This window comes from Ursus arctos, unplaced genomic scaffold, assembly GCF_023065955.2.
Source record: "Ursus arctos isolate Adak ecotype North America unplaced genomic scaffold, UrsArc2.0 scaffold_5, whole genome shotgun sequence".
NCBI lineage: Eukaryota > Metazoa > Chordata > Mammalia > Carnivora > Ursidae > Ursus > Ursus arctos.
Window position 1 is genome coordinate 22,423,395 of NW_026623067.1, and position 27,378 is coordinate 22,450,772.

Here is a 27,378-nt window from a genome sequence, read left to right on the forward strand (position 1 = left end):
TACATTATTTTAGAATTATAAATCCTGTTCTAGGGCCTTTTTCTGAAAAATAGAATTTACTAAAGTCAGATTACTGAGTCAGTTACTCTGGGATACCTTCCAGGGCATTGCTGAATAAACTCGATGATAAAAGGAGTGTTAACAAAATAGGTTTTAGTTAGCACTAAACATGCAAGTATTATCATTCTAAACCTTGTTATAACTAAGATGGTGGTATGTAATTAGCTCTGGAAAAAAAGAATACGCAGTTCGTCAGAGCTTTTAGCAAGTTGTCAAAGCAGGGGTTTGGAACAATAGTGGGTATGTTTTTGAACAATTTTGTAGGAACACATTTAGTCAAAATTTATTTAGGATCTCCATAACTTCTTACCTAAAACATGTGAAATTAACTCATGTGATTAGAACAGTTATTTTTTAATTTATCTGTCTTACAAATACAGATGTTCATATATTGGGGATTATCTCTGAAGTGAATTATTAGTAGCTACAAAATGGAAATACAATGCTTAAAGAAACAGTTACAGAGTAACAGCTGCTGCTGGAGGGTCTTCTTTTCCCTTGTAAGGTAGAGGGAGGGCAGGCTCTTGGGGTGTTTCTCAGAACTAATTGGTTTTGTTTTTATTGTTTTTACATATAAATGTACTGAGATAAGTAAGTCCCGGCAATTAAAACGTACTGCTTTTTCACTGAATACCAAATTTTCTGTACTAAGCCAGAATCTCAAATTATGTCACCATCCGGGACAAACAGTTACTGCATTTAAGGCTATAACTTGTTGCTTTGGTTTGGCAACACAGGTCTGTCGTGTTTTTTTATTTTTATTTTTTTAAAGATTTTATTTAGAGAGAGAGGGCGTGTGAGGAAGAGTAGTAGGGGCAGAGGGAGATGGAGAAAGAATCTCAAGCAGACCCCACATGAAGCACAGAGCCTGACACAGGGCTCGATCTCAGGACCCCAACATCATAACGTTAGCCAAAAACAAGAGTCAGACGCTCAACCAACTGAGCCACCCAGGTGCCTCTGTTTTTGTTTTAAATTGAACTTTAGAACGTCATGAACCTGCTAAAAATTTATTTTTATTTCTTCCTAATTTTTTCATTTACCTCCACCAAGGATTCTACTTGCTTATTATTAGAGCAGGTGTCACACTTTTTCTGTAAAATAATTCCAAATATAATAAATATTTTAGGCTTTGCAGGGCATACATTCTCTGTCACAACTACTCAACTCTGCCGTGTAATATAGGAGAGCTATAGATAGTATGTAAATGAATGAATTTCTCTGTGTTTCTTTGTTTCCAGCAGGTGAGAATTGGCTCATGAGCCAGTTTGCCAACCACCAGTTTTGAGAATCAAGTACTTCTACAAGACTTGTTTGTGAAAATGACAGTTCTCCGTTAGTCCTTCCCGACTTTCAACTTAAGCTGGTTTTCAGGGGATTTACCCCACATATCAATGTCAGCATTAGTATATTTTAAGTATTAGCTATTGACTTCCTATGGTGATTTATAAGAATTTAGATCTCTTTCCTCTTCCAGCCTGTCATATGTGTATCTTCCTTATCCCTTCCATCCTTCTAAAGCACTTGGGCCGGATTTAGATTAGATGAACATTTAGTGATTGTTATTTTGACTGTGCATCATGCAGTGAGTGATTTATTTTTCCTTTTCTGCACAATATTTCTATTTCCTATAGTTTATTTTTCCTTGTTAGTTTCCTTTCTTTTCTCTAGTGTAATACCAAACTGTTCCTCAGTTACTGAAATCTCCTCTCAAGAAGATTAATACACCAGGGATGCATGGGTGGCTCAGTTGGTTGAGCGTTTGACTTCAGCTCAGGTCATGATCTCCGGGTCCTGGAATCAAGCCCCACATCGGGCTCCATGCTCACAGAGGAGCATGCTTCTCCCTCTCCCTTTGCTCCTCCCTCCACTCATGCATGCATGCGCTCTCGCTTGCTCTCTCTCAAATAAATGAAATCTAAAAAAAAAAAAAAAGATATTTAGTACATCAGGTATTCTAAATTTCGCCATCCTGAGAATCACCTTATCACCATCCTGAGAATACCTTCTGCCTGCATCTTCTGTTTCTTATATCCCATACATTCCTCATTCTTTGTATCCTTCTTCATTTTAGTGGAGCTAGTACCTTCTAAGGAGAAAGGTTTAAGAGATGTAAGCTTTTAAACCTTGCATGTTGGGGAGTATTTTTATTCTTACCTAATTTAGAAATCATTTTCCTATAAAATTTTTATTCAATTGTCTTTGACCTCCAATTTTGATTCCTGATTTTTTTTTTTTTTTGGTAAATGTTTTTTCTCTCTCTGGAAGCTTGTAGACTCTAGTATTCTGATGTGACTCTCAATTTTCATATATCATGTTGGCCTTTTCAGTATGAAAAATGCCCCTCATCAGCTGGTTCTGTTACAGCTTTTAATATACACCCTATAAAAGTAAATCAGATATATTTGACCTATATGTTCAGCAGCGCATCTTGTCACTGAGTGACTCAGTATACCAGCAATAGGTTTTCTTTCCAGATTCTCTCATATATATTGAAGGCAGATAAAATGAGTAAGAAGTCCTGTATTGGACTTCAGGAAACCCAGCAAGGTGTTGAGAAGAAAGGATTATCTTAACACTGTACTTAATGAACAGTCTCCAAATGTACTATGCTTCTTGGACAAGGTTGAACAGAGGCAGGACGCCTGGGTGGCTCAGTCGTTAAGCGTCTGCCTTCGGCTCAGGGTGTGATCCCAGCATTCTGGGATCGAGCCCCACATCGGGCTCCTCCGCTGGGAGCCTGCTTCTTCTTCTCCCACTCCCCCTGCTTGTGTTCCCTCTCTCGCTGGCTGTCTCTATCTCTGTCAAATAAATAAATAAAATCTTAAAAAAAAAAAAAAAAGTTGAACAGAAGCAATATCTAAGACTCTAAGAGAAACAGTTTATATTTTACCCTGAGGCTACTTTAGCAAAGTACCACAAACTAGGTGCTTTAAAACAACAAAAATTCATTCTGTCATGTTTCAGGAGGCTAGAAATCTGAAATCAAGGTGACCGTAGGGCTAAGATCCTCAGAAGTTTCTAAGGAAGAACCCTTCCTTGCTTCTTTCAACTAGTGGTGAACCAAGGCCTGTGGCAAGATAACTGCAATCTCTGCCTCCGCCTTCTTCTCTCTCTCTCTCTGCCTCTATCCAAATGTCCCCCTTGCCAGGATATCGGTCATATTAGATTGAGGGCCACCCTAATCCAGCGTACTCACCTTTTAATTGTATCTGCAACGACTCTGTTTCCAAATAAGGTCACATTCTAAGTTTGTAGTTGGACCTGAATTTTAGGAGGATATTCTTCAACCCAGTACACAAGGCAGTTAGACCACAGATGTAATTTAAAGAAGTTCTACTCTCAGTAACATTACCTAGATAAGTCCTCCAAACACAATGGACTTCCGACAGCCATCATCTTGCATTTACTAATGTACTCATATGTTTGTATTACTAGGAGGGAAAAAGCTTTATAGTGAGCTATTAACAGTGAAGAGAAAATTTAAAATAAAGACGTTTGAAGCTGACAGCTCCACTTTGACACACAATGAAATGTATTCATTTGCCTTATGGGTTATTTATTGAATGCAAGCACTAGGTCTACAGCAATGAGGAAAACAGAGCCCCTGCCTCACAGATGGGAAAATATCTACGCTGGCATGCAGTATTAAGTGATGCGAAGTAAATAAAGAGTTCTGGGAAGTGTGGTTCAGATAACGTTTGAGCAGATATGTGAATAGTAAGAGATGATCAGTCATCTATATATTTGGGAATACCGTATTCCAGGAAAAGAAGAGCGTGCAGTGGAATAGCCTAAGCATCAGAAGACAGTAAAGCTTCAAGAAGAACAGATAGGGTCATATCGTGATATGGCTACCATTTTAAAAACTCACTTTGGTGCTCTGTGAAAAATCAGGGGTAGGGGAGCAAGTGACCAGGTTTGAGCGTATTACGTTGGTGCTGCAGGTGAGAGGTGTTGGTGAAATGGTCAAAAGTACTAAGAGTAGAAATGGTGAGCAGTGATTGGTCCTGAATATATTTTGCATTTAGAGCCCCAAGATTTGCTAGAGGACTAACTGTGGGCTGTGACGGAAGGAGAAATGTGATAGAAGAATTCTTAAAGTTTTAGTCCTGAGCAACCAACAAAAGTGAAATTACATATAATAAGATAAGAAAGACTGAAGAAGTAAGTTTGTGAAGGACATCAAGAATTCTCAGGGCGCCTGATGGGTGGCTTAGTAGGTTAAGCATCCAACTCTTGATCTCAGCTCAGGTCTCATGTGGGTCATGAGTTCAAGCCCTGTGTTGGGTTCCACACTGGGCTTGGAGCCTACTTAAAAAAAAAGAAAAAAAGAATTCTCCTTTAATACGTCAAGTAGGAGGGTCATATATGAGTCTTGAGCTCAAGTTAGAGTAGCAGTTAGAAATTTGGAAGTTGTCAGCCCATAGAAGATATTTAAGGAAATTATCCCAAATCATGAATTTTCTAAATTCATAAATATATTAAATATATAATCAGTTCCAATTCAGTCATCATCAAATATTTATGAAGTGTTGGCTCTTAGCCAAGCAGTGGTAGAAGGTTCTGAAAACACAGTAGAGATACTACACTTTCAAAATACGAATATTTGGCATCAGATAATTTTTACATCTCTATTAACTGGAATTTCAAACATTACAATAGTTATAAATTGTATCACCCAGCTTAGCACTAATGTTATTTGATTCATATTAGTTTAGTTTTTTTAACTAGATCTTTTAACCTTTTTGAAAGCAGGAGCTATATTGCATTTTTTTAATATCACACAGGATGCGTACCAGAGTTCTGAAAAGATACTAAGTCCCCAAAGAATATTTATTAGTTGATGACATGATAATTTTGTTTTGGGGGCGGTTGTATTTGTCATCCTGAGTTTTATTTTTCTTTATTATAGATAATACAAGTGACCTATCTAATGAATTTACTAACAAATTCCAGTTTCCTAGCTCTCATGTTTAAAAGTATGATACATTTTCTTTTATTCACTTAATAGTACTGTATTGTTTTTATTCCCATGTTTGTTGTTTCCATTTGCAGCCTGATTCTACTGCAACCGAAAGAGCAGTTGCCAGACTAGCGATGCATCCTCTTCTGAAGAAAAAAATAGATGTGCTAAAAGGTATGTATTACATGACTGTTAATATGTACTTAAATGAATTTATGTATATGATTTTGAATAAATGGCTATTCATTTATTTCTTTGGGGGTTTTTTTGTTTGGTTTGAGGACCTTTTACAAATATCTTCAAATATTTTTTAAATGTGGAAGGATGCCTGAAAGTATGGAAGTTATCTGATGTCTAATTAAATCTGTATTTTTTCCTAAGTTCTAATATATGAATACATTTATATTTATATATAACATTCATGATAATATTGAATACCATTGATTTGCTAAATTTTGATGTAATTCATGGTATTACTTTTGATGTTGCCAGTTAGTCACATAATTTTCATTTATGTGTGTATTATAAACTGTGTTGAAAGAAATGTTACTGTCACAGATAGAATATATTTATTTTTATGTCTGAAAACACAGTTTATAATAGTACCACAATCATATCAATACATTATTGCTAAAGAAAGTAGAGTTGCTATTTTATTTTATTTATTGGTATTTAGTGAAGTTTTTACTATTTTCAATAGCTACAAGGCCTGAAAGGATGGTTAATTTTAAGAGTTTTAAATTGAATACCTCTAACCATTTCTTGCAAGTTTGGTTTTTAAAGTCAGTAAAATTCTTTTGTGAGTTCAGACCGGTGATATATATAGTTGAAATAATTGCATTTGTCCTCTTAAGTGTTTCCAAATTATTTAAGAAATACTGTACTGAAGTGGTGATGTTTTATATTACTTGTTTTAGTGATGAAACGAATCATGTGCTATTTCTGTTGTAGCTGCTGTCAAAGCCTTTAAAGATGCAAGACAGAATGTTGTTGAAGTTAAATCATCAGAGAATGCTTCAGAAGAAAATCATTCCAAGGACACTTTGTGTTCAAATGATGATGCCAGTAAGTTACAGCATGAAGGAACTATTATCAGTGAACAAAAAGAGAAAGAAGCCAAAATATTGGCAAAGAAACCAATAAATTCAAAAGAAAAAAGAACCAAGATGGAACATGGACCCAGTGCTGTAGAAGTTCCAAATTCTCCATCAAAGCCTTCTGAAAGGGCTGGTGTAGTTTCTTCTGAGCCCCAGAAGACACCTCCTGACCCAAAAATGAAAACCTTAAGTAAAACTAAAAAAGGGAAAGAGTCTAGTAGCTCCCTTGATGGTAACAGTGATGGAGAAGAATTACAAGAAGAAGAAAAGGAGTATTTCGATGATAGCACGGAAGAAAGGTTTTACAAACAGTCCTCCATGTCTGAGGATAGTGACAGTGGTGATGACTTCTTCATTGGGAAAGTCAGACGGACACGAAAGAAGGAAAGTAGTTGCCATTCTTCAGTTAAGGAACAAAAGCCCCCCCACAAAGTGTTACTTGAGGAAGATACACTTGAAACCCATCAGAGTATAAGAAATGACATAAACAAGCCAAATACAGAATCAAGGAAGTTTGAGTCAGTGTTTTTCCATTCTTTATCTGGATCTAAAAGCTCTAGAAGGTAAGAGTATTTTTTCTGTCCTGGATTAATAGTTCTTAATGTTTTTGAAGATATGAAATATCTGCACATGCTAGCAATGACAGAAGAGAATCGCTCCCATACGTACATGTAGTTTATACAGCACATCCTGCGTTTAGACTTGGCCTTTTCGAACTTTATACTCAGATAATACATGCAAATACACATACAGCAGTGCCACATCGATCCCTACGCCAAATAATTTGTCTAGCTAATTTCAGGTTATTCTTCGATTGTCAAGGTTTTCACACTTTGAGTTAGCTTTTGGTGAAAACCTTTTGAAAATGTCTCGTATCTTACTCTTTAAGCAGAACTTTCTGAAAAGAATGGTGGTTGTTTTTTTTCTTTTCTTGATAACCCAGGGCCATTATTGTAAACATCGGTCATTTTCTTGCGCATCGCTATGTCAGTGTATACAGCTGTTTGCTCTAACCCTGAGTTTCTCCAGACTGCTTTACATCTGGTAGTGTTGCTGCGTCTGTCCCTGCTGTTAAACACCACCTTTCACAGCTCTTCTGTTATAAATCAATCCGTTTCATTTCATTTGTAATTCTAATCTGGGAGGGAATATCTTCACATTTTAGGATAAATATCATGGTTAGCTGATTTCTTCAGTAATAGCTACCTTCTCCAGAAAACTTTTTCTATTTATGTATAAGTCAGGGATAATTTTTAATAGAATAGAAACACATGATGTAAACATTTTCTAAAGAAGTAAGAGTATGGAAAAGACACCATATTTGAAACCTTGAAATTAATTAAAATATTTTTTATATCTCCCAAACCTGCCTCAGAAGGCTCCATTTTTTTTCCTTGCTTGAGAATAACACGCCATTATGCTTTCCATCTCCCAAAAAATGAATTTGTGTAATATGTGACTCATTCCCCTTTTAACAAGACTTTCGAAATTCTTTATCTGGATAGTCCTCAAGAGGAGGAGACACAGGTAACCAAGATAGGATATTTTATGACCAGAAGTCCCTGTAAGGGGGGTGAGAGGGAAACTCCCATGTTTCTGCAGTATCATTGGGTTCTCATAAACTTTGATATAGCTAAAACGTGGGGTTTTATCATTTTTTTATTGATTGCTGATGGGATGAGGAGTACCATAGTCCTTTGAGTGAGTTTTATCCCTAGTTTTTTTTACATTATTTTCTTAAGGTCAGTTATCTTTTTAAATCCTAATGGTGTTTTTCTTCTTTTAGAAATTACAGAGAACAGGCTCCAAAAAGCAAAACCCCAGGTATGTATTAATGGCTCCCTGACCTTGATATGAAATTGACTAATGCTTTGCCAGAGTAGAAGGATGAAAAGTTCTGGTTGCTTAATAGCCTGAATGAAATATTTACCCACAGGAAGGAGGACAACAAGGTCTTTCAATTATCAGTATAATTTTTTAAATTTTAATTGTTTATTGGTTTGTTTTTACCTATGTGCTACCAGTATGAAAGATAGAAGCAAAACTTACCAGGAAGTATTGGGTCTATTTGGTTTATCTTGAACTAAATAATTTAAATTTTAAGTATAACTTTAAATTATATCTTGGCATCATGCTGTTAAACATTCAGTAACAAGGATGTCACTTTCTAGGTTCAGAATAAAATCAAAATATTTTCACATTAATTCATAACAAATCAGGTTACATATATTTGGGTAGGCTGACTTCTGTACATAATTCCAAACTCTCACTGGCTTAAAATAATAAAAATATATTTTTCATGCACATCACAGTCCACTGTGAACTGGCAGAGGGGCTGTGTTTCATATAGTAATTCGGCAGTCAGGCTCCTTTCCTTTTTTAGCTCCTTCCTCCTGCAGTTTCCAGATACTCCTCCAGAAGGGAAGAGTACATGGACAGTTTTGCAGGAGGTTTTTATGTGCCAGGTCTGAAAGTGGCAGGAATCAGTTCTGCTCACATTTCATTAGCCAGAATTCAATTATATGATACCATCTAGCCACAAGGGAGCTAAGAAATGCAATCTAACTGTGTGGTTAGGAGGAAAAAGGAAGTAGAATTTCTTAAACACATAACTATCTGCCAGTGACTATCCTTTCTCTCACCAAGTGCTCATTTCACTGTCCCTCCCCCACACATAGCACACTTTATCTCCTTCTCAAGGAAGCCAGCTCAGAGTCCCAGCCAGTCCCTGCATCCAAGCTCCAAGCCCAGCATCATCCACCAGTCAGGCAGTACTTTCTTTCCATCTGGTCTCATGGATTTGACTGATCAAAATTTGATGGCCTGGTCACTAAAAGACAGACTGCCTGTCCCCAGCTCATACCAAATATTCAGTGGCAGACCAGGGACTACGTAACCACAATACAAACTCCCAGTCAGTTAAGGGAAAATTGGGAGGCACATAGCACGTTTACTACCTGAACAAAAATTGTGAACTATCTGGAGGAACTTCCTTATCTGTTGTTCTTCGTGGTTTCTGACTGTGTTCTGGAGAGGTCTGTGTTCCATGCCCACATCTCAAGTGGACATTTAGTATAATTTCCTTGGGAGTTGGCCCAAGTAACTGGTAAAAATACCTGGTCCTGAAGACAGTTCAAAGTCTTTAACAATCAAAAGAGAGTTTTTCAGCCCAGATATAGGATTCTTTTCACAACACATGTCCCTCAGAAACATAGTAGATTTCTGACTTCCTGGTTTCCAGTTAGTCCATCCATGAGCGAATCACCACACCAACAATTTTCTAGTTCTCAAACTTGCCTTATTTATGTTTAGGGGTATTTTTTCCCACACCCACCATTATTAATTGTCTGCCGTATTGAGACTCTCAGGGTTGGTTGAGAAGGCCATACGTGACTCTTACCTCTGCTCCAGGGCTGAATCTCCATAGACCTTTCCTGCTTAAAATCTTTCTCAGTCTTATATCTTACCATTTGAAGTTCCGAGTCTTTTCTAAACCTTAGTTCCCAAATATCTGGACACTCTGTTCCCTTTTGTTTCTGCCTGTGAGCTGGCCAGTTCTTTCCCTCTTGTGTAGTCCATTGCCAAACAGCCATCACTACACTAATTTTTTTTTTCTTTCCACTCATAAACTCTGGTGCTGCAAACTCCATAGGCCTATAGCCTGCTTTCCAGGTTCTCACTGGCCTCAGTTTTACCCACTTCATTAGCATAGGAAGAATGGGCACTTTGCAACCTCCCGTGTCCATTTCCTTATCACCTCCCACTGAGCCGCAAAGCCAGTGTGAAATTTGTATGCCATTTTAAAGGCTGTAACATCCTTCCGAGCACTGCTTTGGTACTCTTCGTAGTAGACTGCCTGCTGTAACCATGATATGGTGATTTATTTCTCATTCATCACCGACTGCACTGCTTGCAGTCTTCTTCCTTCTTGTGCCTCCAGGAATTCTCTATGCTCCCTGCGGGCAGAGAGAGAGAATAAAAGGATCAAATGTGAGGTGTTCACGGTCAGACCTTTTGTTCATATGCCTTTGGCTGTAACTCAGTTGCATGGCCTCATCTAACTGTATAGTCAGGATGGGGAATGCATCCAGCCTGTGCACCTAGTAGGAAAAGAAAACTAGGTCATGGCAATTTGCCTCACTGACCTTATATTCATAAGCAGGAGAACTGTAAACTTCAGGCACTCCCACGTTTTCCCTGTGAGGAGACCCAAGTGAGAGAATTTTTGTTTTTTGCTTAGCTTATATATTTATAGTATTTAGTTTATCAGTTTGTTTTCACGTATCAATTTACTTTCCATAATTATATAAAATATATATTAGTTTAGAATACTGCCTTATTTAAATCTCATTTTTTGTGTAACAGTTTCATTTAACTATTAAATTCTTGGTTCTTCATTACTAGAGCCATTCTGAGTATTGTATCAGGTTTTTAGACCACCTGTGATTTGTACAAGATTCAGGACATTTTGAATTCTTTGTACGATAATATTTTGGAAATGTTATCCCAAACTGTTTGCATTTGTTTGTGTAACATTATGACACTGGCTTTTTAAGAAGATCTTGAAAAGGCTTTTTTTTTTTTCAAGATTTTATTTATTTATTTGACAGAGACAGCCAGCGAGAGAGGGAACACAAGCAGGGGGAGTGGGAGAGGAAGAGGCAGGCTCATAGCGGAGGAGCCTGATGTGGGGCTCGATCCCATAACGCCGGGATCACGCCCTGAGCCGAAGGCAGACGCTTAACCGCTGTGCCACCCAGGCGCCCCTTGAAAAGGCTTTTGACAATGAATGATGTCTAACTCATAGTGGAGAAAGTATGCATCCCTAGGACTACTTTAAAAAATCTATATTTTTGTCTCCTTTTTTTTATTCCCCTGATTCTGTAAACATGCATTGATTTATGTGTTTTCTGGCTGGTGTGTCTCTCCCAAATACTACTTTATTGTTCAAAATAACGTAGTTTAAGTATCTTATAAGAGGCTGTAAGGTCTAGAAACAATTTGCCACCCTCTTATCTGGTGGATAATTTTATGATTGGAAAAGAATCTTATCTTATATTTGAGTAAATTCAGCAATTTATTTTATAATAATTTTATGTTCAGTAATAGAAGGGAGTGGAGTCAATTAGTAGTCCTTTAAAAATACATATCTCCCATCAACATTGTCAAATCCAATATCTTATTTAAATACATGTGAATTTTCTGGCTACATCTGCTCCATATACAGTTATCTTAAACTAATGATATTCCTTTGAAAATGTAAGATGCTCTTTTGGGGTTTTCTTGGCCTTCCATGTTGTCTGCATTCTTTCCTTTCTTACTGCCAATGTAAGTAAGACAGCACAACATACATTAGGAGACAAACAACAAACATCTGTGTAAAAGATTAGAAAAAAAAAAATAAAAGATTAGAAAGCATGTGTCCCAGAATTGCCTGATCATATGTATATTTCAATCTCACACTGTTCCCTGTTGGACTTAGATTTTAAACTGTGATGTATTCCGTTTAAGTAAAACTAAATTCCTTCCTTAAATACCAATGTGAGAAAATGAAATCTTTCTCTTGCATGCTATTTAGATATATAGTTATTTCTCACTATCTTTGCTTTCTCCTCCCAGGTTTTCAGCAAAATGAACCTCAGCTCAAGAATCTGTTTAATAAGAGTGCACAAAGAGGACTTGAAAGTACAAAACAGCAGTCACAGCTGCCTCTTCATCCTTCGTGGGAAGCAAGCAGGAGGCGAAAAGAACAGCAATCTAAAATTGCTGTGTTTCAGGGGAAAAAAATTACATTTGATGATTAATTAGTACCTCTTTTTGTGAACCAGCCCATTATTAAAGTTATGTTTACATAAGCCTACCACAAATCAAGTACATACTTAAATTGATTTTTAATAATATACCCACACTGTTCCGTCTGTGAAAGAATTTTGAGATTATAGCGATCTCAGACTTCCTCATTTGTGCTTTTCATGAAGGGTGTTTTACAGGTTTAGCTCTGTGTCTTGCCTTGAAAATAAATTTTGAGAAGATATATTAAAATAATAATGGAAAATATGAGGAAATTGTAGTTATTTAAAAGAGATCACCTTTGCTAAAAGTTATTCTTAGCAAAACTAAGTAACTTTTACTATGGTCTAAAGATAATAAATTAACAAATAAATATTAATTTTTATTATATTTGTAATTATTTGTGATCTCCTTTTTGTCTGTCTTAAAATAGATTCCAGGGCAGTTTTTGATTTCTGAATTGTATCTCAATTTTTTAGGCAACACACATGTTTAAATGTAGCAACACAATCAAAACTTTGTTATATATCTCACTGCATAGAAATATTTGTTTAAAGCAAGAATGTATAACATGTAGATACTTGACCATACACTTTTATAGAAACATTTTTTGTGGAACCATGGATTAGAATTCATAAGGATAAACTCTGAAGGAAATGTGATTGAAGAAACATTTCCAGATAACTGAGTGCAGTGATGAGATGACTCACTGAGGAAGGAACTACTCTCTATGGAGTACTGTTATTTCAAAAGAAAACGGGATTTTAAAAATCCTTTCAAACGTTTGGCTTTTGCTTCTCTGGAAGAAATTAAAGGTTCTTGGTTAACTAAGTAAAGATAACTAAATTCCATGTTCCTGTTAATGGCAGGGAAAGCCCCTGGTTTGCAGGAATTTATAAGCTCTGGAGAGTCATTTCTATCATTTTCAAGAGCTTAAGAATTTAGATAACTATAGCAATGGAATTCAAGAGATTATACAGAAAAAGTTATTTTTGCTGTGTTGAAAGCAAAATTTGTTTTTTCTACGTTTCTTTTAAATTTTTATTTTGACACGTCAATTATGCAAAATTAAAATTAATTTCAATGAAATTTTAATTATGAATAATTATTACAGGCAAAGTGAAAGAAAAACGTCTCCATTGGCTACCCAGATTTAGCCAAACTGCGAGGTTGAGAGCAGTGTCCTCCAGACCACCAAGTCTGGCCAAGACTTCTTATCCTACCGCAAGGAGTTAGGGTCCAGCTACAGAATTAGAGGAAGAGCCCCCACAAGACCACTATCACTTCTGACACCAGCTGCAGGTTCGGAGACGGAGTTGGTTGGGGTGGGTTCTCCAAACACCCTCAGGTTCAAAAATTTGCTAGAAAAACTCCCAGAACTTAACTGAAACCTATTTATTTGCACACACTGAAACCTACTGAAAGTTCTTGTTTATTACAGGGAAAGGGTACAAATTAAAACCTGTCAAAGGAAGAGATGCATAGGACCATGTCTGTGAGGGTTCTAACACAAAGCTTCTGTTGTCCTCAGGACGCATTACCATCCTGACATCAATGTGCATAGAATATTGCCAGTCTCAGAAGCTCACTAAGCTTTGGTGTGCAGATTTTTTGTTGTGGCTGCAATATGTAAGCATCAGCAGTTGATTGCCCAGATGATTGTTCCAGATGACTGATACCACATGACCCCAAATCCCCCATCCTGAGTTACAGGTTTTGTCTTTTTTAGTGTAGCTAGCTGCTGCCCTAAACAAGCGTACTTCTATCAGGTATCACATAGGTTGCCTCCCAAGAAGCCAAAAGCAAAGGCAGTTCCTCCTTGGGCAAAGCCAAGTTCTTTACCACACAACATCCTTCACCCAGGTTCTTCAGTCGATAACATTTTACCGCATTTGCTTTATCCTCGGCTCTCGTCTGCCTACCCCTCCTCTTCTCCTCATTTCCTCTTCCTCTTCTCTTTCTTCCCCTCTCTCTTTGCTATTGTTTTTGTTGTATTATTACATATGTCTTCTTATCACGTATAAGTTTTTCTGTACTTCCTTGAACATATGGAATATTAGTAGCTGTTTTAATGATCTCGTCTGCCATGGTCCTCCATTTGGGGCAGTTCTACCCTTAGGGAACATTTGATAGTATCTACATTTTGTGTCACATCTAGTGGATATACGCCAGGGATGCTACTAAACATTGTACATTATATACAACAAAGAATTATCAAGCCCAAAGTGTCAACAGTGCTGAGATTGAGAAAGCTTGGCCTCGGTCTTATTTGGCTCCAGAGGCATTACCATTCTAAGCACTCTGTCTAATGCTTTTTCTACTAGCGAAACTTTCCCTTATATCTGGTGAGATGAGAACACAAACCATACCTGGCCCAGTATAAGTTGCTTCACAAACTCCTTTCTAGTGAATTTTTTCCCTGGCCTTGGTAGGTTCCTCATACACATTGCACATATTAGTCTTATGCCATAGATTTTAGGGGATCCTTCCAAAGTTCTCCATAGCACTTAATTCTGTTCATCTTATCCTGTCTTGTATTTTTCCTCACAAATTCTAGTCACAGTAGCCTATGTAAACCCCGAACTCTTTCCAGGAAGGCCACTGAGTTATCTGGGATTCCTTCCCCCTGTAGCATAGTTAGAAACCATGCAATGAGCTAAAGCGTTCAGCTGGTTTGTTTTCACTCTTTCAGGTATTACTATGCTCTATTCCTCTTTGTCCATTGTCTGAAAACTTAAGTAATATTTTATTTAATCCCTTGTTCTAGTTATTTAATCTAGAATGGCAAATCTGATTCCTGTTACTACAGAAGTAGAAATCCATTATTTATTTTGATGCTCAAATTATCCTTAATTTGGCCAGTGGGAGCCTACTCAGGCTGTGTCTTGTGTCCTTTTGCCATCTAACAGTGAGAAAGATGATTCCCGTTACCCACAATATGTTTACTTACTTTCTCAACCCTAGAATACATGGAAGTTAGTTTCAGAGTTGCTCACTGATGCCTCTGCAAAATACAAGTCTGCCAGCCAAAGTTCAGTGTATGTTTAGAGTTCTTTTTTCTTCAGCTTAAGGACATATGGTCTCAAAACTAAATTTCAAAGTTACCTGGGGTGATGTCAGCAAAAATGGTGGAGTAAAGATGTACAGAAATTATTTTCCCCATAAAAAGCAGTGAGAAACTCTATATTATCAGAATCAACTTTTTTAGAACTATGGAGTTAACCACAGGTTTACTGCAATCCAGGGAGTATTTTTCAAGAAAAATGGATAAATCTTGATAGGAATGGTGGTCTTTGTGACACTTTAACTTTCGCTATTTGCATCTTCCACTCCTCAGATCCATGATAGTTTTGAAAACCAACAGCCACAATCACAGTGAAAACCGGAAGCCTGGCAGCCACTAGGAGAAGCAGAACAGGGTTGGAGCTTCTTCAACAGTATATTCACTGAGAATTGTCATTTTTTGACCAATGTGGTAGTTCCCTGGAAGACCCCACTTAACTGAGAACTTGCTCAGTGTGAAAGTCTTTTTCCTGATACCACTTTTCAAAAACAATCAGAGGTAATTGTTTAATATCACAGTTGCTTGAGGCAGTGAATAACAGTTGAGGCAAACAAATTTGGCAAAAAGCTTGAAGGGAAATCTGGAGAATTCAGTATCTCTAGGGACTTTGATGAGTTCTGACATATTTTCTTGGAATTAAGCAAGTCATGTGCTTGCATAGTGCTGTGTATATGTTCGGGAAGAGCTGAGAAGGCCCTAAACTGTCACTTCTAGCTAACCTAGAGGTTCTGCTCTAGCAGGAGATGAAGGCTCAGGTGGAATTGTAAGCTTCCTGGCTGTGTTGAGGGTGTGCCCCAGCGTGCGTGAGCACACACACGCACGCACACACACACACACACAGTCGCTCAACAAAATCACAAGTATTCCAGGCATTTAAGGAGATCTGTCTAGTTATTAGTCCACCACTAAACTAATGAAGCAAAAACTTTAATGGCCGCGCACAACAAAGAATATAGACTTCACAAGTTCAAAAAATCCACTAAACAACAACAACAAAAAACAACAACAAGCCCTAGAGAGGGGGGATTATCTGATTTTTAGATTTGCACCATTATATTAGTTAAAATGACCAGTTTCCCATAAAAAAACTATAAAACATATGCAGAAACAAAGTATGCCCCATATACAGGGGAAGAAAAGCAAACTGTCCCCAGAGAGGTCCAGACTTTGGATTTACTCAACAAAGACATTAAATAAGCTATTTTGAGAATATGTGTAAAGAACTAAAGGAAATAAAAGTTTAAAGAACTAAAAGTCTGAGAACAATGCCTTACCATATAGAGAATATCAATAATGAGATAGAAATTATAAAGGAGACAAAAATTTGGGAATTGAATAGTATAACTGATAGGAAAACTCCACATAAGTGGTCAGCAGATTGGAGCAGGCAGAAGAAAGCTTTGGTGAAACTAAAGATAGGTCAATTGACATTATCCAGTCTTAGGAACAGGAGAAGAAAAAAAAAAAAAATGTGAACGACAACAAACCAGTCCTCAAAGACTCCTAGGATACCATCAAGTGTACCAGCATCAACATAATGAGGGTCTCATATGAACTGCATTTTCACTAATAGCTGTAGACTCTAAAAGAATTGAAAACATATTCCAACAGAAACTTGATCATGAATGTACACAGTACCATTATTCATAATAGCCAAAAAGAAGAAACAAGCCAAATATCCATCACTTGGTGACTGGATAAGCAGTAATGGTATATACATACAATGGAATATTATTCAGCCATAAAAAGGAATGGAGTATTGATACATACTATGACATGAATGAACCTTGAAAGCGTTAGGTTAAGAAAGAAGCCAAACACAAAATATGGTTCAACTTATATGAAATACCCAGAATAGGTGAATCCATAGAGACCGATTAGTAAATCAGTGATTGCTAAGGTCTAGGGGAGGGAGGAATGAGTGACTGCTAATGGGTATGGATGGCTTTCTTTTTTGGATTGATTAATGTGTTCTGGAATTGGATGGTGGTGTTGGTGGCAGAACTTTGTGAATATACAAAAATCCACTGAATTGTGTACTTTAAAAGGGTGAATATTATGGTATGTGACTTATATCTCAATTTTTAGAGTAATAATAATAAATAGTGACCTGGGTTAATGCATTTTCCCTGCCTTCCTTCCAGGTAGTACTTCATTTGAAATGCACCTTAATTCACATTTCTGATGTGTTTTACTTAAGGGATTTTTTTCTTCCATCCTTGGTAATTTAATTTATATTTTTTCGTTATGTGTGTGAAACACGAACATTGTTCCATAAGTCAGAGCTGCACAAAATGATATACTTTGAGAGGTGGCAGTTCCTGCTTCCAGTTGTTTCTTTTCTATTTTACCCCATTTCCACCCATCCTCTATAGATAATCCATCTCATTAGTCCCTGGTATATGCTTTCTGTGTTTCTGTTTGTACAGATGAATAAATGTGTATGTTTATTTCCTGCTCCTACTGCAAAAATTAACATTCCTAGGTGTTTTATAAACTGCCTTTTTTTGAGGCACCTGGGTGGCTCGGTTGAGCATCTGACTCTTGCCTTCAGCTCAGGTCATGATCTCAAGGTCATGGGATTGGAGCTCTGCAGCAGGCTCCACACTGAGTATGGAGCCTGCTTAAGATTCTCTCTCCCTTTCCCTCAGCACCCCACCCCCCTGTGCTCGCTCACTTAAAAAAACAAACAAAAAACAAAACCAAAAAAGACAAAAACTTTTTTTTTCTTTTAAAAATATGTCCTGGAAATCACTGCACATTTGTCCGTAAAGATTTTCCTAATTTAAAACCAAGAAACAACAACAACAAAACTTTCTAGTACCTCATTAGGTAGACCTGCCAATTTATTCAGCTGCTCATCTGTGTCTGATCATACCAGTTATTTTACATATCTCGCAGTTACAAAAAGTATTGCAAAGAAAATATGAACAACAGTATGTGTTTTCATATTATTGGAGTTAGGTCTTTGGGGTAAGTTCCTAGAATAGAAATGTTAAGTCAAAAGGTAAGCGCAGGGGCACCTGGGTGGCTCAGTTGTTAAACGTCTGCCTTAGGCTCAGGGCGTGATCCCATCATTCTGGGATCGAGCCCCACATCAAGCTCCTCCGCTGGGAGCCTGCTTCTTCCTCTCCCACTCCCCCTGCTTGTGTTCCCTCTCTCACTGGCTGTCTCTCTCTCTCTCTCTCTGTCAAATAAATAAATAAATAATTTTAAAAAAAAAAGGTAAGCGCGTATGTAGTTTTGTTTAAAAACTGCCAAATTTTCCACCATGAAAGTTGTGCTTAACACCAGCAACACAAGAGAAAGTCCTATTTTCCCACAACCTCCCCAGTAGAGTAAGGTGTTCTACATTTTGAGTTCTGTCCATTGGATAGGTGAGAAATGTTACCTCAGGGTAGTTTTACTACGCATTTTTCTTATTGGGGTATTATAGTAGAATACTCGTTAAAAATTGTTAAGTGCCTTTTTTGTATCAATTTTTGTGAATTTTTTCATATCTTGCCCAGTTTTCCACCAGTGAGTTTTTGTTGTTGTTGTTCTTTACCTTCTACCATAATTTTTAAGATTTTTTTATAGATCACGTATACTGGCCCTTTATCTGTTATGTATATGACAAATATTTTTTTCCCAATTTGTCGGTTGTCTTTTGATTTTATTTGTGTTACTCACTTTTTTATCATGCTGTTTTTCTGTCATTTGTTTATAGTCAGATGCTACAATTTCTTTATTTCCTTTTATTTCATTTTTGCATATGAATTTGAAATCATAGTTAGAAAATCTTTCCCTACTATTGTTTGTTTTCTACTTAATCTGACATCAGTGTTGCTGTCCCTGCTTTTATAGTGTTCCCATTTGCCTGGAATACATTTCACTATTCCTTTCTGAATCAGTCTGTTTTAGGTATGTTTCTTGAATGGAGTGTATGATTAGGTCTTGATGAGCCTAGTTGAAAATCTTTCCATTTAATAGGCAAATTCAACCCTTCCTCATTTGTTGATAAGTTCAGTATGTTTGCTTTCAATTCTGTAGATTTTCTTATGCTATAATTATTGTATTTATTATATTTACTATTTCTCTTCAAACCGTATCTGCTATTAAAAAATAAATTTGGTGTGTAGGAAGATTAATATTTCTATTCTAGTGGTTAAACCATTTTTAATGTCCGTTGTTTTTTTATTTGCAATCTGTATTATCCATTTTTAATGACATTCTCTTTCACCTAAATTACATTTTTTAAAAGATTTATTCATTTATTAGAGAGAGAGAGTGTGTGCCCACAAGTAGGGGGAGGAGCGAAGGGAGAGAATCTTCAAGCAGACTCCCCACTGATCGTGGAGCCCAACATGGGGCTCGATCCCACAACCTATGAAATTATGACCTGAACCAAAACAAGAGTCAGGTGCTCAACCGACTGAGCCACCCAAGCGTCCCTCACCTAAATTACATTTAATGAGTTTATTCTCCTTCTCTCCTTTCATTGACTTTATTCTCCTCCCATTTTTAGTTGCATTATTTTTACTTCATCGGAACATAGAACATGCAATATAGAGCATGTTATGTAACATTATTCTACCCTTGCTGCACTTTAGTTTTCATCTTAGATTTTCTAAGGAATATATATTAAAGCTGAATTGCTCAAACTTTCCCAGTCATTTTTTTTTGGATGAGGTTTATTCTCTAGTAGAGTCCTCAAAAAAGGACTCATGGAAAGAATTCTTTGAGTTCTTGATGGTCAAAATCTTTGGTGGTTTTCATACTTAAAGGACTGCGGGTGGATCCCGTGATTCTGCCGCGCTCTTCTTTGTGGCAGCTAAACTCTTCGTTGCATCTTCGGTGAATCTTGTTTGGAAGGCTTTCTTGCCCCTCCCCAAGTCAGGAGATGTGTCTCATAGTCTGGGCACAGGATAGCTTCCTTACCCTCCCCAGGGATACAATTTTTGTTTTGTTTTGTTTTTCATTTACACTTCCCCAAGCCACAGTGAGTCTTTACCTGTGCCCTCTTGACAGTGTTTGGTGACCTACAGTGATAGGCTTTTTTTCAGTAGGAAACAAGAGTCCTTGTGGGTATTTGTGTCTCCTAAAACAGTAACATCTTTCAGGCAGTACCGTCAATGAAAACTTGATCTCTGCTTTGTCCCCCATCTGTCTCCTGAGTGCCCAGTGTAGTCCCATGAAACCCCCACACCTCGCAAAGTTCTCGACATACATAAACAGTTCTACTCTTTTTTCTTCTAGTACTTTTTATAGGTTTATGTTATATTTAGCCTTTAATCTATTTGGAACTTAACCCAAAAATTCTGACGGATTGGCATACCTAATCAAATCAATTAGCACACAACCAGTCGATATTTCTCAGTATCTCCTGAAGTTAGGTTGGAGTCCTGTGACTTGAGAATTGCTTAATGGAATGTGGATCAAAATTGTGTCAGCCACTTCCAGGTCTAGCCCATAAACTCTTCTTCTATCCTCCACTCTTCTTGTATCCCTTTGCTGGATGTCAATTCCCGGCAAGACATTAGATGTCTTTTTAAGACATAACAACATTTTAAGATGTAGCAACAACCATCAGTCTGGGAACCTCAGTACCTGAGAATCATAGTCATCTACTTATTCCTCCCACTTAAGCCAATTGGATTCAAGTTACCAAAACAAACATCTATCGTGTTAAACCAATGAAAATTAGAAATTATTTTTTGGTAGACAGGTGCTATTAACTCTGACTCCAAGATGGTGGTGGAAGGAGGATGCTACTATAAAAATAAATCCAAAGTACATGACATTCGTTGGTCCAGCAATCAATCAAGATGAAAACTAACATCCAGTATTAGAAAATAAGATTTGTGTAATGCAGTGATGAAACAGTTTTTTAAAAGGTCACTTGCAATTACTTGGAATGTGAACCACGTGCCCTTGACCCTATAGCTCCAATGAAAGGCTAAAAAAGGTAATGTTGGTAGTGAGTTGACATTTACTACCTGCACTTATCAAGGTGATTGAAGAAAAGAGGAGGGATGTGACAAGAATTTGTTACCTTGCAAGTACCAAAAAAGAGAGAGAGAGAGAGAGAGAAAAGGGTGGAAAAAACCATTGCTTCTAGTCCCAAATAAGAGATTATGCACAAAGGTCCAGTAAGACTTCTGGCTCCAGCACAGATCTGAATAAAATTGTGGTATTTCCTCCTAAACATGATAGCTTTAAGACAGGGGACAAAGAATGGAAAAAGTAAGTCAACCTTGAGAATTATATTTAGGAAAGAACTTTGGGAGATGCTACCAGCATATGTAGCTGAATAGATACCTTTCTCTCAAAAATACAGTCCGTTTATTTATAATGCCAAAAGAAGCTGCAAGTCTTTAGCAGCTTTTGGGTGCTCTATCATTAGAAGTATTGGGGGGCTCCCAAACTTGCTCAGGAAGGAAATGGGTTGCAAAACTTTAAATTAATCTCCAAGGGGGTCAGGCCCCATCATTTATTTCAAATGTGCTAATGGACAAAAAACCTGCTAAAGAGTAGATCCAGAGCTATGAAGGACGTTGAATAAGTAGTTCCTCCCAGATAGCAAAGTTGAAATCAAGGATATATTCTTACTGCCAGGTTAAAAAGACCTCAAAATTCCTGCCAGAAGTTTATCATAACCACAGTAGACCAGTGCCTTCTGCATGCCTCTGATCTATCCTTTCCCAGATGTAGTTTTTAGTACAAATTTATCCTTGCTTGACCATAGTATGTTGGCCAGGTGGCAGTAGGGAGATTTCTGTAACTTGTGTTGTTTGTGCAAATATCACTGAATACCAAGGAGCTGTATCCATATATGAACCATGTCAGCATTCAGAGATCTTGGACTTGAAGCTGGTTGCAGTAACTGGATGGATTTTGGGGTTGTGTCACTCGGGGAGCGGGAAGTGTGCTCTGGTGGTAGGATACTTGGTAACCAGAAAGTCATACCGTGTTAGACCTAGCCAAGTCCTCACTTCATCTGTTTCTTCTTCCGCTCAGGTACCTGGCTAACTTACGTTTCCCAGCCTCTTGCGATTAAGGAAATGCTGACCAATGGAATGTAGGTAAAATGATTACATGATGTTCACCTCCCCACAAAATGTTCCGGGCAATCTTCCACATTTCTTCCCTTGTTTTCCAGCAGGATGTTGACATCCTGGGCTCCCTTGCAAGATAGCTTTTGAAGACGAAGTTTCTGCCATCCAGGGTCCTTGCACGACTGCGTGGAGCAGATCCCCTCAACCCAACCCTGCACCTGTTGAGCTTTACATGAGCAACAAGTAAGTATTTGGTTAAGTCATTGAGATCTGGGGGGGTTATTTTAATGCATGTATGGTATGTAGTGATGATCTGACTATTCTGTTTGTTCCAGTATGTGTATTGTGCTAATGCTACTTTTGTGTAGTTGGGTCATCCTTTCTCTACTGACTTGAAATGTCATCATACAATCACAGGAATCCTAGGCTCTCTTTTCCTCTATTTCTCTGATCCAGTATTACATTCTAAGTTATTATAGCTCGTGAATGGATAAAGAAGATGTGATATATACGTGGTAGAATATTACTGAGCCATGAAAAAAAAAAAGAATCAAATCCTGCTGCTGGTTACCAGAGGGGAGGCGGGTGGGGGGATGGGAGAAATAGGTGATGGGTGTTAAGAAGGGCACTTGCTGTGATGAGCACCGGGTGTTGGATGTAAGTGATGGATCACTAAATTCTACACATGAAACTAATATTACACTGCATGTTAACTAACTGGAATTTAAATAAACTCTAAAAAAAAATAAAATACAATAAATTAATTAATAATTTATTATAGCTTTGTATTTTCCATAGACACCCACTAGCCTGGTTTACTCATAAGTCTTTTTTTCTCAACATTTTTTTGGCTATTCTTAAGTCTTTTCCTTATAGACATTTTAAAATTAGCTAGTAAATTTTATTTTCAAAAATGATGTTGGAGTATTAATTTTGATTACTCTGAGAAATTATTTGTGACCTGGGAAGTCCTTGTTACTCCCACAGAGTTGCATAGAACGATGGGTCCACTTCTGTGAATGGGCCTAAGTTTTAGAATTGTAGAAGAAATGATATGTACACGAACACGTTCGGTAGCCTAAGTATGACGTCATCACGCAGAAATTAAGTAGCCTTAAGTCAGACTCTGGAATGTTGTTTGTACTTTGAACATGTGTTTCTCTTCAAGGGAAAACTTGTTTTGAAAGAAAGTCATTCTCCATGTTGTTTTCAGGATTAAATTAAAAGGATGTTTTTTAGTAAAGACAGCCAAAACTTAGAGGGTGAGTGAAGGAAGGAGGGTTGTTTGTGTTTATTTTTAAACTAGGCATGGTATAAAAATTCAGTGTTTGGCTTAACTCTCCCTATTATGGACAAAAGTTCATAGTCCTCACATATACCAACAACAACCAGTTTGTTTTATGTCTGAAATAGGTGTGGACTAGTTCTGAATTTTTTTTTCACCATTGGCACTGCTTGTGATAAAAGAGAAGTTTTTCAGGCCCTATCAAATTTTCAGAGATTTTGTAAGCACTGTAATTGCACTATTGTGCATAGAATTTACTTTATTTAGTGCTCGAATTAATGTTCTCCACCTTGATATCTGCATTGTTCCTTCCCTCAGTTTCCCAGGTCTCTGCTCAAATGTCATCTTATCAGGGAGACCTTCTCTGACCTCCCTTCAAAAATATCAGTTGATTATAACTCCCTCCTTGCTAGATTTTTTTTCTTTGACATTCACCACCTTACATATATATTGATATAGCTGTCAGCCTCCCCATCCAGAATATAAGCTTTGTGAGTGCAAAGACTGTTTCCTTCTCTGCCATGTCCCAAACTTGTATATAGTAGGTTCTCAGGTAAATATTTGCCTTTTGAATACATACACTGTAAATATTAGAGTAAATGTTAGTTTGAATAAATAATCATGGATATTTACAAGTTTCCTCAGTTTATTGACTCCTATAATTGAATAGCTACAGCTCCCAGTTAGGAATCTATCAGAGTAATCCGAGTAAGAGAGAGGACGGCTTGGACTTGGGCAGTAGCAGTGGAGAATAAGAATGGGAGAGAAGATAATGTCTGATTATAGAGGAGAAGGTATGAATTAACCTTCTACAAAAAGTATGAGAATGATTGAAGTAAGAAATGGCACGAGTCCTGGGCAGCATTAGGAGCGCATTTAAAGTTCATTGTCTATTAATTTAAAATCAGAGCAATCAGCACAGCTTGAATTTTCTTTTCTGGGCCCTGTTTTTTGGTCATATTTATTTGGGGCTCTTAGTATTTTTCTTACTGATTTGTAGGAGCTCTTCATATGTTAGAGCAATAAGCCTTTTGCCTGTCACGATTTGCAAGGAGCTTCATTTTATCATTTGTCTTTTGACTTTGATTTTTTTTCCAAACAGAATATTTGATTTTATTCATGTTATATGTACTTTGAACCTTCGAACTGGTTATGCTGCACATATGTAAAGACTGTGAACTTCTGTATATCATCAGTTTCCTCAGCCACAGGTTATCAAACTCTCATTGATTTTTTTTTTGAAGATTTTATTTATTTGTCAGAGTGAGAGAGAGAGAGCACAAGCAGGGGGAGGGGCAGAGGCAGAGGGAGAAGCAGGCTCCCTGCTGAGTAGGGAGCCTGATTTGGGGGGGGGGGGGGGGCTCGATCCCAGGACCCTGGGATCATGACTTGAGCTGAAGACAGATGCTTAACCAACTGAGCCACCCAGGCACCCCTTGTAACTCCATTTCTCTTACCTAATTAGAATGGCTACTACCTCCAGTACAGTGTAAAATGACAGTACTGAAAGTAGACCTCCTGTCTATTCCTGACGTTAATAGTAATATTTCTGGTGCTTCATCTTAAGCATGAAGTTGATTTTTAGATGTACATAGATATGTTTTATGATATTAAGATCTATTATTTGGTGTATTTTTGTAAATCAAGAATGGATGTTGAATTTTATCAAATACCTTTTGAGCATTTATGAAAATGATCTGTGTGATTTTTCTTTTTTTTTTTCTTCAAAGATTTAGTGGAGAATAACTCTGAAAAAAGTATTTCAGCCTGGTGCATTTTGACAAACTTTCTCTATTTTTTCTGTATTAATTTGTTTAGATTTTCACCTGAACTCAACTTATATATATATATTTGAAAGTAGTTTTTTAATTCATGATGTATTTTATTTGCAGAGCAAAACAATATAATCTCTTGTTTTTTTTTTAAGATTTTATTTATTTATTTGACAGATAGAGACAGCCAGCGAGAGAGGGAACACAGCAGGAGGAGTGGGAGAGGAAGAAGCAGGCTCCTAGCGGAGAAGCCTGATGTGGGGCTTGATCCCAGAACACCGGGATCACGCCCTGAGCCAAAGGCAGACACTTAACGACTGTGCCACCCAGGCACCCCAATCTCTTGGTTTTTAAAATTACCTCTGCAAGTTTGGGGTAGTGCGCCATCAACTTTTAAAAGTAGAATAGCCAGTTATTTTGCCAGTGAGATGGGTTTATTTGGGAATAATAGAAGGATTGCAATTCAGGACATGCAAGCTATGGCAAGTCATAGGCAAGTCCAGAGATCAAAGGAGAGGGACGTTATTTATAGGGAAAAGGAGAAAATTGGGAGGGGCTGCTTTGTACCCAAGTCCACTGGAAGGAAGTGAGAATTCAGGGTGACGATGGCTTCTCATTTACTGAGTTGTTGTCTATAATAGTTGCTGGTTGAGGAGAAATCCTTCCTTCCTCCTGCTGGAGCAGTAAAATAGGCTTCCTCCTGTGGGGGAAGGCAAGATAGGTCTCCTTTTGGGAGTTTGCAATTGAGGACAAGTGGTAGGGCATGAGAGCTCCCCCTTCTGTCCTCCGACTGTATCTTAAATGAGGTTGCTTGTATTCAGTTTTGCTAGTCTTTTGTCTTATTTTGCATGTCTGTGTTTTACACGTTTTTTTTCTAGATTATATAGTTAATTACACAGTTTTTTCTTTGCGCTCTCTTTTAACCATATCCATGGATTCTGATACATGGTGATTTCTGTGGTACTGGTTTTCTCTTTCTACCTTTTCTCAATTGGATTTCAAATGTTTTTTACCCATTTTCCTTCTCTGCTATTTTGGAATTTCTTTTGGGATTTACCCTTTAAGTTTTAAAGTGATTATTTTCTTAATAGCTAAATTAATTTGAGTAAGCCTACCTGACAACACATAGGCTTCATGACTCTTAGTTCACTTTTTTATCTTGCATGCATTTGTATTGACTATTTTAGTTCTACCTTTTAATTTTATCTCCAAATTAGGCAATATCATTATTGGTTTTTACAGTATTTATGTAGACCTTCTCACATGCTTACCAGTTTCTTTGTTCATCAACTTTTCTTTGTCTCCGACCTTATTTCTCATATTTTCCTATTTTCTAAGTACATATTTTTTAACATTGTATTCTTGAAGATCGATTAGATGGTATGCTTTCTTAGTTTTTGTCTCAGAATAATGTCTTTATTTTTATCTCATTCTCAAATGATAGCCTAGTAGGGTAACTACTCTTGGCTAATTATTTTCTTCCATTACTGTGAAAATATATCATTGTTCTCTGACTTACTTTCTATTGAAAAGACGGCTGCCAGTCACATCATCATTCTTTTTAGGCAACTTCTGTGTGTCAGTGATTTTTTTTATAATATGAAATATTTGTATTTTTAATAGAAATTAACCTTGTAATTGTATATACTATACTTGATATTCTATTCCTTTAGAGCAGGTATCAGCAAACATTTTCTGCAATGGGAGAGACAGTAAATATTCTAGGCTTTCCAGCTTAGCTCTGGCTGCTACTTGACTTCACTGTTGTAGCATAAAAGCAGCCATAGATAATATGTAAACAAATGGCTGTATTTCATTAAACTTTATCTGCTAAACAGGAGGTGTGCCTGATTTAGCCACTGGTTCTTATGTGTCAACGACCCCTGCTTTAGATAGTCTGTTCTGAATAATGATTAAATTAATCTATTTCTTCTTTCAGTATCCTTTCCTCAACTGCTAAATATTAGCTTAAGGTTTATCTTTATATTAATAAATCTAAGAATAGGCAAATGAATATATTTATCAGCTTTAAATTACATATTTTGACCCAAGCTATAAAAATATAAAGAAGTAGCAAACTCACCTTTTCTTCTCCATCCTTTCTCAATGTTCATTGGTTGTGCCATTTTAACCTTAAGAAGGTTTAGAACATTTACATTCTGTTCTGTCACCCTTTTCCTTGTCAGTCAGGTGACTTACTGAATGTCACACAGCAAGTAAGTGGTTGAAGCCAGGATACTCAGTGCATTGACAATGAACTTAGATGGCCAGCCGTGTTGTTAACAACTATAGCATGCTGCCATGTTT

At 37.2% G+C, this 27,378-nt stretch overlaps 1 protein-coding gene across 2 annotated transcripts in view; it reads left to right on the plus strand.

Annotated features, from left to right (window-relative positions):
- Positions 1-12,307, plus strand: part of SRFBP1 (serum response factor binding protein 1) — a 62,199-nt gene extending 49,892 nt beyond the window's left edge. For both annotated transcript variants that reach the window (XM_026507822.4, XM_057307073.1), the window contains 4 exons: positions 5,119-5,200; positions 5,978-6,686; positions 7,910-7,947; positions 11,743-12,307. In XM_026507822.4, the coding sequence (XP_026363607.1) occupies positions 5,119-5,200; positions 5,978-6,686; positions 7,910-7,947; positions 11,743-11,927 (1,014 nt within the window). In that variant the 3' untranslated portion in view covers positions 11,928-12,307. The remainder of the gene's footprint in view (positions 1-5,118; positions 5,201-5,977; positions 6,687-7,909; positions 7,948-11,742) is intronic.
- The last annotated feature ends 15,071 nt before the right edge of the window (positions 12,308-27,378 follow it).